The 13,599-nt window shown below is 32.6% G+C and overlaps 1 protein-coding gene across 2 annotated transcripts in view; it reads left to right on the top strand.

Moving 5' to 3' along the window:
• Positions 1 to 13,599, top strand: part of Hsdl2 (Hydroxysteroid dehydrogenase like 2) — a 99,118-nt gene that overhangs the window by 80,898 nt on the left and 4,621 nt on the right. For both annotated transcript variants that reach the window (XM_069838178.1, XM_069838179.1), the window contains 4 exons: positions 1,475 to 1,680; positions 6,585 to 6,782; positions 6,864 to 7,037; positions 8,987 to 9,115. In XM_069838178.1, coding sequence (XP_069694279.1) covers positions 1,475 to 1,680; positions 6,585 to 6,782; positions 6,864 to 7,037; positions 8,987 to 9,115 — 707 coding nt within the window. The remainder of the gene's footprint in view (positions 1 to 1,474; positions 1,681 to 6,584; positions 6,783 to 6,863; positions 7,038 to 8,986; positions 9,116 to 13,599) is intronic.

The raw sequence follows: 13,599 nt of genomic DNA, 5'->3' as shown, positions 1-13,599 counted from the left end.
AGTGATGTACCACATTGTAATTAGTTTTACATACCTATGTCATGATTCCAAGTTATAATTCTAAAATGGCCTGAAGAAATTTCATCTCAACTGTCATAATTTCCCTTCCTTTTCAATAATAATAATAATAATAATAATAATAATAATAATAATAATAATCTTTATTGGCCGTTAAACAATGCAATTGTAATAGGCTTCATCATTGAATTACATCATTAAGTATTAAGAAACTCATCTTTGCTATAAAAACTATTTTCAATTAGAAAAGTCCTAAGAGAATTACTAAAATTAATAGCTTCTTTTAAGTGTTTTGGTAATTTATTATAGAATTTAACACCTAAAAAAACAAAACTATCAAGTGTTTTAGTTAATCTGCAAGCAGAAATTGCCAAGTTAATTCTAGTTCTTGTGTTATAATTATGTATATCTTCCTTCAGTTCTTTGGTACATCAAATTACTCAAATGTAAATATTTTACACGTTCAAATATAAATATATATATATATATATATATATATATATATATATATATATATATATATATATATATATATATATAAAAACTAGGAAGAGTTAATATGGATAATTGTTTAAATAAGGGTTTACAAGACTCCCATGGAGAACATCCAAGAATATTGCGAATAGCCCTTTTTTGTAGAATAAAAATATCTTTAGCACCACTACTGTTTCCCCATAACATAATCCCATAATTTATAATACTGTGAAAAAAAGCATAATATGCACTTAGTACAGTTTTCATTGTGGTACAATGTTTAAGTTTTCTTAACATAAAATTGACCTTACTTAACTTTTTAGAAATTTCGTTAGTATGATTAACCCAACTCAACTTACTGTCAATATGAAAACCCAGTAATTTCACTACAGTAGAAGGTTCAACATCTCTTTTTAAACAAAAACATATATTCTGGGTCTTACTTAAATTTAAACTTAATCTGTTCGCACAAACCAATACATTAGATTATTCATAATAGTAGTACTATCCAAATTTATGGTTTGAAAAACCGTAGCATCATCAGCATACATAATCATACGATTGGGCATCCATATGTGTAAATAATTTACAGCTGCAATAAAAAGAAAAGGTCCGAGAATGGCCTATATTACACTATCAAATTTCTGTGTCATAGAAGTTTGATAAAATATATATGATAAAATCTTTTACAGTGTAATATAGCATCTTTGATCAGATCTAGCTGTGACATAGTATACCTTTTATTAAAAAAATCTCGTTAACGTTTGGATATACGAGTTTTTGGTACTTTATTCTGTTAACACAAAATCTGGTAAATTGTCAGTTATATTTTGTGAAAGTACCTGCTTACATTCCATTAATATTTTTGTTTTTACTTAAAAATGTTGTCTTCTGGAGTAACGAGGTTTTGGAATAATAATGGCATATTGCATATATTTAGCTCATTAGAGCCCTTCAGTACAGGCTGTATTTCTTATTTCAGGTCGAAATTGTGCCTACCATACCTGCAGAAAGGGACAAACCCACATATATTGAATCTGAGTCCACCTCTGAACATGAAGCCTATTTGGTTCAAGAATCATGTGGCATACACCATGGCTAAATATGGAATGTCCATGTGTGTGCTGGGCATGGCAGAGGAGTTCCGTGAAGATGGCATTGCTGTAAATGCTTTGTGGCCTCGAACAGGTAGTTGAGTTAATTATTGCTGTTGTTCTGTGATGTTACATACAGAGGAGATAATGAATTTTTCCTATGAAGAAAATTTTTAAAGCGATATGGAATTTTATTGAGTAAATAACAACTTTTTGCCAAATTCAATAAATGAACTGATTTAAACGTGATAGATTGACACACATTCAAGAAACATTAAGTTCGGTAATTTTCATGTCATGTTACGTAATTTACGTTTTTAGGACTGAAAGAAAAAAAACTAACATGATGAATGTTGCAAAATTTAATTGAATCACTTGTCGAGAATAAATTCGGAAATTTTGTTGTCTCAACTTGTTACACAACAGTGTGATATCAAAATGGAAGTGGTAGACTGAATTTATACAGGATGCTGTTGCTCTTGTTGTTTAGTCAACCTGTCCAAAGACAGGTTTGAACCTCATAAGTGACACAATAAGGTATCATTCATGAAGCAACTAAGGAAATAATGGGGTAGGGTTGCCAGTTACTTTCTCCCTCTGTTACATACATCGCTGCCTGACAACATATTGCACTAGTCAGACTTCAGATGTATACATACAGTTAAAAAAAAAACCAGACCGACTCTCGTAGCTGATTTCAGAGTCACAGATTCAAATTTTGCTAGTCACAAAACACATCTATCTTGTATAATTATAACAATGAAATTTATTGCATTTGTTCGATTCTTACCGTCTTTTGTTTCCTTCAGTGCCTCAAACTTACAGATGAAAAAACTTTGAGAGTTTTATTTTCATCTGGCATCAATATTACATTTCTACCTCTATTCGGCAAAGATAACTGCGTATTTTTACAATAAATAGCAGTACATGCCTCTGGCTTCACTATCCATATTGAAATTACCACAGTTTGACACAATACACAGCACAGGATTCTTTTGTATCAGCGACAAGGGTCTGTCCGCTTTTTTTGCCACTGCTGTACATATCATACAGAATCTCAGTCACAGTTATGGAGGATAAAATATCTATTTCATATATAAACTGGGTAGAAGTGAAATAACCCTGCAGATTTTCAGATCAAATACTCATGTTTTATGTAACAAAAAAGTGTAATACCATATTGGTATAAAGTTCATAGTTTTTCAGAAAAAAAAAAGTTTTTTCTCAAATGTTTAACAGCGTCTTATTCAAATTTAAAAGGCATGATGAGACCGATAAGCTAATTTATTAATAATAACAATCAAGATTTTATGTCATATACCGTCTATGCTTATCCTTTTAACAAATTTATTGGTTTTTCAATACTTCGTTACATATATTTTGAATTGAACGTTTTCGGCTCTATTGAGCCATCATCAGAATCATTTATGCCCATATGCATGTGTGTGTGTGTGTGTGTGTGTGTGTATATATATATATATATATATTGAATTTTCGAAATTTAATTTCAGAGTGATATTGTGTATCTTACACCAAAATATTGAAAATGCCAATTTTTCATGTAATGATCAAAATTTTGCTTTATTCATGAACAATGCAACTGTATAGCAGATTTTATAAAATATGCACATTTATTGCTAAAGTCATGAAGTCGGTATTTTTGTTCTTACAGATTTCATGATATAAGCAACTATATGACTGAAGCAGAGTCTTGCTCTAGCAGATAATATTTTTACTACTGTTTTTGCAGCTACTTACGAAAGAATTGCGTCTCTGTGTATTATTTATGGTGAAATTTCTGTCCCCCTACACATCACATACAAAAGGGATAAATGTACTTAAATAATTCAAAATAACCTCAGAATTATAGCAGATCACTCTAGAGGCACAATGTGATCACAGTGAAAGCTCTAAACCCACCAACCCCGCACCACATACCTTAGTTTCTTATATACCCGACCATATTTTTGGAACATTTTTTGAGCTGTAGTGATAGAAAATATTTCCCTTTCTCAATACATGATTTCATAACAATAACGATAAATTACAGTTGTTTAGTGAACTGTCCGAAGACAGGCCTGAACCTCACAATTGACATCAAGAAGACACCACTTTTGAGGCAACTAGGGCAGGAGATAATGGGGTAGGATGGCCAGTTCCTTCCCCCCTCTATTGCATACAACGCCAACTAGCTACAGATTACATTAGTCAGACTGAAAAATTACATTAATAATGATAATAATAGTAGTAATTGTTTAACATGTAATATTCATGAAGTATTCTTCAAATTTTGTTTGAAAGTTTTCTGTGTTTGTGAAACTATCGGAAGAATATTGGTATACAGTTTCATATGTTGAAATCCCATATTCATTCATTCTTTCACCGCAAACCCAACATTGTGCAATATTTTCTATTTTCTGCCTTCCTCTTAATCTCTGCATATGATCCACATATCTTAATGCCATCTATCATCTGATACCTTCTTTTGCCACAAACTTTTCTCCAGTTTACCATTCTTTCCAGTGCATCCTTCAGTAGGTAGATTATTCTCAGCCAGTGACCCAATGGTTCCTTTTTCTCTTCCTGATCTGTTTCAGCAATATTCTTTCCAAAGCAGCTTCATTTCTTATCCTGTCTGTCCAGTTCACATGCTCCATTCTTCTGTCCAGTTCACACGTTCCATTCTTCTCTATCCACATTTGAAATGCTTGTAGTTGCTTCTCCTCACTTCGTCGTAATGTCCATGTTTCTGCCCTATACAATGCCACACTCCACATACAGCACTTTCCTAGTCTCTTCTATAGTTCTTTTTCCAAAGGTCCCCAGGAGTTGCTCCTTTTCCTATTAAAAGCTTCTTTTGCCATTGCTGTCCTCCTTTTGATTTCCAGGCAACAGCTTATGTTACTGCTTATATTACTCCCCAAGCATGCAGTTTTTCTTGGGAAAGATAAATGCGGTAGCTTCCTGTTGTTCTCTGCACACCACTCTCCTTTTCGTTAGGATTGTGACGACATAAATTACTCTACTCTTAAAATTTGTTTCGTACTGTATTCTGTTTTTTTTTTTAATATAACAATATTACTACTTAATTTCGTGTATTATCCCTTTAATTATTTTCGTCATGTGATATCTTATTATTAGCACTCAGTCCAACATTAGGGAGGATAATTCATTTTCTAGCTTGTCTATTTTATGAACGGGGAAAAAAAATAAGGTACAAATTGCCAATGTCTTAAATTCGTCAATCATTGTGTTGAATTCATGAAGTGAGCAATTTTTTGCCTCTTTCACTAAATAAGTACTTTCATACATTCTTCGTAACCTATATACAGTAATTTGTGTGTAAAATTTGTTCTATAATTCGGAAGTTTCGTTACTCGAATTTTTGGTTATCTTGAAGGACATTTCATGCCCCAGATATAAACCATTTTTATCTTTAACTCGAAGTTTGGGTGAAAATGTTCATTAAAGTAAAAAGAAAAAAATGGCATGAAGTACTGTTACTTTAACGAGCACAGCAATCAGGTCTGGGCCCAGGGCAGTAAATTCTTTGAGGCAACAAAATTAAAAAAAGAGGAAGATCAAGCGGAAAATAAATTTTCGATGTTTTTCTTCTTCGCAGATGTCTTCTTTAGATAGTAGCATGTGTTAAATTGTTGCTACATGCCACTTAATTTTATAGTTTGACTGATAAATGTATAATACTTGCATAAGTAAATTGGTGGGAGGGAGGGGCAATATTTTTTTCTGGCGAATGGGCATAGCACTACCTAAGTATGAAGCTGGCTGTAATTACTGTATTCCTTTCAATGGAAACTTGCTGGAGAAGTGTATAATATTACTGTTCGTATAATGTAAGCTGGGGACAGAAATTAATATCTTTTTCCCAGGAATCATAAAAAATCCCTCTTCTGTCTGTCAGTATAATTAAGTACCAATGCAATAACTGCAATATACACACTAGAACCCACAATTGCAATGGGATGGAATAGGAGGTTAAAAATATGCCCTCAATATTATTCTTTTAGAGGTATTTGCTTGAAAATTAATGTTTAAATTCATTAAAAATAAAATCATAGACCTCAAACATGGAGATGCGGTTTACAGATAATCTTCATTTCCAGTGTTTGAAAATAGAACACGTCATAAATTTATTGCTTTTACCTAAGTAAGCTATACTGCAATATTAATTGGACAATTTTGGTTACTACAGTACCTGCAACAGATTGAGTAATGTGCACATGGTAATATAAAGCCACAATCTTTTAGATTAGTTCAGTTCATTTCAAGTTAAAAAAAATTAATTCATGCAATTCATGTTGGTAAATTAATATGAAATTTATCGGAAATAAGTACTGAATTTTACTTATAACATTACAGTACTGCATTTATGCAGTAATGATAATATAATTGAGACTTTTTTGGCATATTATCTACTGTATATATAAAATGTTCGATAACTCGAAGAATTATCTGTACCTGAGAGGACTTTGAGATATCGACATTCAGCTGTAATCCATTAGATACCAGTATATTGTTTTCATAATACAATGCAGTATTAATAATGACAATTTTTCACTACTCTGTCAACCGATAATTGAATATATGAATAATTTTTTAATGTTTTCACTGTATTGCATAGTAAATAACAGAGATTTGCACATTTTGGCAGTCTGTATATATCGCGGGTGCTCTTGTAAAGAGGGTTAAGTCAAATTGTAACATATGTAAACTTCTCTCCTTTGGTACTAAACGAAACGCCTTTGTCACAAAATACGGAGCACTGTAATTGGTTCATGGATGTAACAATGATTTAATCCCTTTAACACAAGACAGGAGTAATCGAGAAGGGTTCAAATCATTACTTATCCCACTTTAGGCAATTCATACTTAACCCCCCTCGTTAAAATCTCAAACTGATGATAATTTCGTCAAAACTTGTACAAAGAGAATGTGTAACTGATCAACACGAAATGAATATGCATGGTATGTTAACAGCAATTCACACAGCAGCCATAGAGATGCTTAGTGGTAAGGAAGCGGGACGCATCTCACGCAAGCCAGAGATCTTGGCAGATGCAGCATATGGCATTTTTCTCAAAGACTCGCGAAGCTTCACTGGTAACTTCATTGTGGATGACGAATTCCTGCAGCAAGAAGGTGTGACAGACATGCAGCAGTATGCTGTTGACCCAAGTAAGTGTATGAGAATGAGATTAGGGTTTGATTGCACATAAGAAATTGGTCGATTTTAATTTTGTATATTTATCTTTTCAGCAAATACTGACCCTCTCATGGCAGATTTCTTTTTGGATTCTGCTGAGGAAGTAGTAATAGGCAAAGAGAAAAGTGGAGGAGGCCAAATAAAAGGCGTGTTTGACAAGATACAGGCCAATTTGAGCCCTGAACTGGTGGCAAAAACAAACGCAGTTTACCATTTTGTTGTCAAAGGTTTGTAATACACTATCAGTGTAAAAATGTAAAAGTATTAATTTTTATTATTCTTAGAAAACAACGTAATTGTGTAATAAGTTGTAGCCAGATTTTACTTTCACATTTTGTGAGGTAGAAAGAGAGAATGTCTTGATTTTGCAGAAAATCTTATTTCGAAATTTTCGCTGAAGTATGCGTTTTCAGTGGCCCTGATATTGAAACATTTGTTTCTGTTATGACATTGGTCTGTGTATAGCAATTTCTTGTAAATTATTGGGTGGATTTTGTGTATACCAGTACATTCAGTATCTAAAAGTTATTTCACCTGGGAATGATATGGATAAAAATACTCATAAAACTTGATAGACTTTTCTTTTTAAGTAAATAAAATAGCAGTATACACTTATCAGAAAGTTCATCTCCAAAGTAATTAATTGAAATTAATTTACGTAAAGATTAATTTTGGACCTATAGAATTATCTGTTATGGTTACCATTGGTTATTAATGGAGAAAAATTCGCTCCAGCGCCAGGGATCGAACCCAGGACCTCCAGTTCTACGCACTGGGTGCTCTAACCACTGAGCTACGCGAAGATTCAATCCTCAGCACCCCCAGGTTCGATCCCTGGCGCTGGAGCAAATTTCAATTAATTATTTACAAATTCTTGTCTTCAATCAAAAGCTTCTCTAGAAAAGAAAATTTAGATATTTACGCAAATTAATTCATGAAATTAACGTAAAGACAGTCATTAGGGATGTAGAGTCAGAGGACTTTACTTTCATGTAGAAGAAGTAGTGAATGTATTGTTAGAAACATTATTCATTTTTCACTGCAAATACAGTAGAACCCCCCTTTTAACGAACCTCTGAGGGATTGCTTTTCTTTTCCTTAAAAGAGAGTTTACATAAAATGGAAAGAAAAGGCTAAAATAACTAGTACTAACATGTGTGTTATATACCAAACATTATAATCATTTACATAATTATTATAATATTTTCTAACTCTTCAAATGGTGAGGCATGAATTTTTTTCCATTTGGTTGAACTCGAATCACACTGGTATTAAAGTAAGAAGAGATGTACAAATGAGGATTCTCTCTTGTTTTGAAAGCTGACAATACTATAAGTGAAAAGAAGGAATTAATTCTTATATCAAAATTAAGTGAAATAGCAGAATTATCACAGAATATTGAAAACATGAGAGATTTCAATTAGATTTCTTCCATTGTGATGATGTATAATGTTTAGTGTTAAGTCCTCTTATTGTTTTGTGCTGTATCTTACCACCTGGTTCTGTAATTGATTTATGGAAAACATTATATTTCCTTTCAAAATGGCACACATTGTAACAATATATCCCAACATTTTTCACTTAATTTTCCTTAATATCAACTTGCTTGATATTATCTAAGAAGTATTATATAATGAAAAAGGATAGCCTATACAGTTTTTGATGCACTGTTTCTTTCTTCAACCTTATATTTTATAGAAGGGATAGCCTTTACTGCAGGTTCTGCTATAAGAAGTGATAATTTGCCTCAACTAACAAACCAAAAATCATTTTTCCTGCCAAATAAAGTTACTACAACCATCACTATGACATTCATGATATGGTTCGATCAGATGTAAATAAAAGTGATATTGTTAGTAAGATGCTAGCAAAATAGTAGTTTGTGTGTGCACGCGCAAGTGTGTGTGTATGGGTATGTGCGTTCGTTCGTGCGTGCATGCAAAGAGAGGGATATGAAGTGGCTGAGCTCCAATTTCCTTGCATTCAAATATTTTTTCTCACTCAGAAATGAAAAATCTTCTGAATTGCTTTACATTTATCTCATATTTCTAAAGTATTATTGTCCTTAAAATGGATTTGACACTATTGTACTGCTAAATCTGTTATAGCTGAAAATAATTTAAATTTATTTATTACAATTGTGCTCGCAAATAACAAAACTAATGTGTGTTACCAGGAGACGAAGCTGGAGACTGGTTCATTGACCTGAAGTCAGGAAAGGGTTCAGCAGGTCCAGGGAAACCATCAGTAGCAGCTGATTCAACACTGACAATGAATAGCAAGGACTTCTTCGATATGTTTTCAGGTAATTAATATGAGAATCTCCAGGTTTCAGTTAACAATTTCGATTTTGCTGATGTAATTTTTTATGTTTTTTTTTATTTAGTTTCATTTCCAATTTGATATAAATAATTAAATTGTTTTATGAAGATTTTATCAAATACCGCATTCATTATTACAGTGAAGATATTAGATGTTAAACTTCGTTATTTCAAGTATTTTTTGAAAATAATCCAATATTTCATTGAACATCGGATCTGTTTTTGAGAATTCCTGTAATTTTTTTGTCAACTCTTTAATGAAATTATAGTTTAATTTCATATTCAAAAAAGAATTTAATGAAACAACACAATTCATGCACAAAATGTTGCATCCACATTAAATACTCTGACATAATTTTATTTTAGAGTAGGTTCTTGTTTGTACAGATACGGAATTAAAAAATGGACTGATTCCTGGTAACAGTCCTCTTCTATGTAGGCAACAAGCTTCGCACGACTGTCCACAAGTAGCATACATTTAGGGGCTCTTGTTTACTGCACATGCGCAATGCATTGTATCTGGAACTTAACCCTGCTGTTCTGTTACATTTTACTATACGAATGTACTGTTCGGGTCAATATGACCCGACCTATTAAAATTGCATTTAAAATTACAAAATCATGTTTGTGAACATTTGCAGAACTAAAATAACATAGTTTATTATTGTTGTTAACATTACTGTTATTATTTATTTTTTATTATAATATTAGATTATTTTGTGTTTTTACTATTATTCATTTATGTTATTTTATTTTGCTATATTATTCATTCGTTATTTTATTTTTGTGCATTCTTATTAAAAATTAATAACAACAAATTGAAGAAACAGATTTGACTCAAATGTTTAACTTATAATACAACTCTAGGCCTTGAAAAATTGTAAATTGAACTAAATGCCTGTGCTATGTTACAACGATCAACTTCTGTCTTATGCTTTGTGTAACATAAGAAACTAGCATACAGGATATACATTTATAAGAAAATTCTTTCTCATTGCTTACAATTTGGACACAAATATGTTTGCTGTAGTTTCCACACTTGTTCGTTTTATTGTCATTGTTTGATGAGCAGAAATTACAACGTGCACGTTTTATAGTACTGTTTTTCTTGTTGAGACTCTTGATACCGGTACTGTAGTCACATTTTCAGATTTTTGAATGTCCTTGACAATTCTGATTGCTTCCTCTGTTCTTGAAAAGTGCTTTCTTGATGAAATATGTTCCTCCAAGAATAATCTCCTTCTAGTCAATTTGTTTGCATTCCAATTTGGGTCTATCGAAGTCCACAAGACATATGCATTGTAAGCAGATACATCAAGAATGTTGTAGAAAAGTATCACTGGCCATCTGTTTGTTTCTCGTTTGCAAGTATATGTATATGTTACTTGGTCAAATATATCTACAGCCCCTTCAGATGCATTATAATCTAAAATCATTTGAGGCTTCTTATCATTCCTGTTGCTGACTTCATTGTCATGATGCAGTGTACTCATTAGCACAACATTTTAGTTTTTCTTTGAAATACAATTGACCACAGTAATACCATGTGTGAAGTAAAATGAAGAGCTATGTACTTCCTTGTTGTTCATTTGCTGTGGAAGTTCTGGCTTATTTTTCTGTATAATCCCCAACATCGTCATTTTTTTCAAAAGTATTTGTTCCAAATTGTAAGAAGTGAAAAAGTTGTCTCAAGTTACATTTCGACCCCTTAGCTCACTGGTAAGATCACACACTACTCTCATACCCTGATTCGTTTCTGGTGCTCCATATTCTTTCCCTGCATAAACTTGTGCTACCAATGTAAATGAAGTTTTGCTGTCACAAAGCGTTCATATTTTTATTCCATATTTCGATGGTTTTCTGGGAATATATACCTTGAAGGGACAGCAACTTCAAAATCCTACTAACTGTTCGATAGTCACATTTTCGCCAGGATTGAAGAATTTAGGAAAGACCTCCACCCATTTCTGCCAAATGCAACGAATAGCAGCAAGTTTATCAATGTGTCTTCGTTATTCTCTAGTAGACTTCTTATGAAATCGCAAGACACGCTTTATCTTGCAAAAAATGTCAATTGACATAGTTGCCCACAAAATGTTTCTGCCCGTTTTCTGATCCCACAAACATTTTGTTGCCTCCCCATGAGATCGAATAACACCAGCAAGAAGCAAGAGTCCTACATAAGACTGGAAAACAAAACTGTTGATATTTGTCCAATGCTGGGCGTAAACTCACCGTCCTTCTATGTTTGCCATCTATATTATTTCATTTTCAATTCTTGTAGAGAATATTGCTTCAAACGAACTTTTTATATAAGTTATCCTAGTGTTGGTATACCTTGTAACTCCTGGTGTAGTCGTGATGTTCGAGGCAGAAAGAGGGCCCTGTCGTAGAAGTGGATTCAACTGCCATTCTATAGCTTGATTTTTGAAAGAATTGACTGGACAATATTGACTGTCAGAATCGTCATCACTTTCAGTTTCAGATTCATAACTAACATTGCCTTCAAATTCTGAAACATACCCTTCACTATCGGAGGAATTCACACTCTATACTAACTGAGCATTATTCAGCGGTCTTTCCGTCATGGTGTCTGAATTCAAACTGAGAATCAACATTGAAATTGAAATATTTATTCAGGTAAAATGTAACAGCTTAGAACGAATTCATTCAGAAAAATAACAGGAAACAAGTCCTTTGTTGTAAATTAGTGTATCTGATTGTTGGCAGTAATTGAATTTCTACACATTGTAATAAATGCATGGTACAATTTCTAGAAAAATATTAATACCACATTAGAAAGTAATAAAACCTTATGCTGGGTCATATTGACCCGAACGTTATATAAGTAACAATTATAAATTATGAAAAATCTATTTAAAAATTGTAAATTATTTTTAAATCACAAACGTATATTGCATTATAAGACAAAGTCACTGAGTCTCATAATCATACCTTACTATTTCAAGAAAATATTAAGAAAACAATATTCACTTCGGGTCATATAGACCCGAACAGAACAGCAAGGTTAATAAAGTTAGGTGGTCCAAATTTTGTTTCTGGATCTGTACATTAAATATTTATTTAAGAATTGGAACAGAATAGTAGGAAGTACCGTCATTTCATATGGTCCTGGAACACAACTACCATTCAAAGAACATTGTAGAAGTAACATATACCGTTTGCAGATAGCTGCAGTGACTTGACTTCAAACTATAGTACAGCAAAAATATAGGTAAACGAGGTAGTACGTTATGGCATACAAAATTTGAATAGTTGTATCGCGGACCATAGTTATGGGAAGTGACTGTAGTTAATTTTACTTTTGACACTTCAGATTTATAAATTTATTATAAAATATTCTCATAATAACACAAAATGTTCGTATATAACACCCAGTTCAGCATAAAAATGCTTTGTGTTTTGCCATTGATCTCTACTTTCAACAAGGAATATTTTAAATTACCGCAATATCCCATATAATTTAAAAAGCTGCGAGCAGAATGTGAAGAACTATAATACTGAGGCATACAGCATATCTTTTTATTGCATTTACAGACATATCATTTTTAATATATTCACGTAGTGGAGTATGTATTGCAGCATCATCATTAATGGAAATATCATATAACTTTCACTAGCACTGAAAGGGATTTCATTTTCTGACATTTTTTGCAAGATATACCACCCTTGTATTAAAGAGTCTAATGCCCGGTTTCTGGTACACCTCAGTTAACTCTCAGTTACTTAACTGCTCTTATAAATTTAACAGCAATGATAACTTTCATGAGTTTCCGGAAAGTTAAATGTAGATTTATCAGCGCTTGTAACTAACAGTTGAGATAACTTAAAGTTCAGTATCTATTGTCGTCTATAGATGTCTGCACTAGTATTTTGTTAGTGATTTTTTAGTTATTAATAATTAATATTTGAGGAGAAAAATTCGCTCCGGCGCCAGGGATCGAACCCGGGTCCTCGGTTCTACGTACCAAGCGCTCTGATTACTGAGCTATGCCAAATTCAATCCAAGGACCCGGTGCGAATATTTTCTCCTCAAATATTAATCGTCAACATTACAGAGATTATTCTGTTGGACAAATTAATAAATCCATAATATTAGTTATTTATAGTTACTTTTGTTTGCAGAAGTTTTCAGTAGTAATATGGCTGATAGGTACACAGCGAGCTCCTTACTACTAGTAGGGGCAAGAACTTTTAATTAAAGAACCTTGTGTTAAATGATAGTGTACATGTACACTTCCAACTCAATCGTAATATGATTAAAAAAGCAATAATTGTTGGTATTTGGCGTGATTATCGAGATAAATAATACTAATGGAAAGAGAGCTAGATGTAACTTCTGCTTCAAAATTGCAACTGTATTCAGCTGTGGTGGCTATGACAGCCATATTGATAAACTTGTTAAAATATTTTACATTTGCTCATATGAATGTTTTCATGTATTCAA

The sequence above is a fragment of the Periplaneta americana genome, chromosome 10 (assembly GCF_040183065.1).
Source record: "Periplaneta americana isolate PAMFEO1 chromosome 10, P.americana_PAMFEO1_priV1, whole genome shotgun sequence".
NCBI classification, from domain to species: domain Eukaryota; kingdom Metazoa; phylum Arthropoda; class Insecta; order Blattodea; family Blattidae; genus Periplaneta; species Periplaneta americana.
The sequence above is the reverse complement of the archived record's forward strand: the minus strand, read 5'-3'. Positions and strand labels throughout refer to the sequence as shown.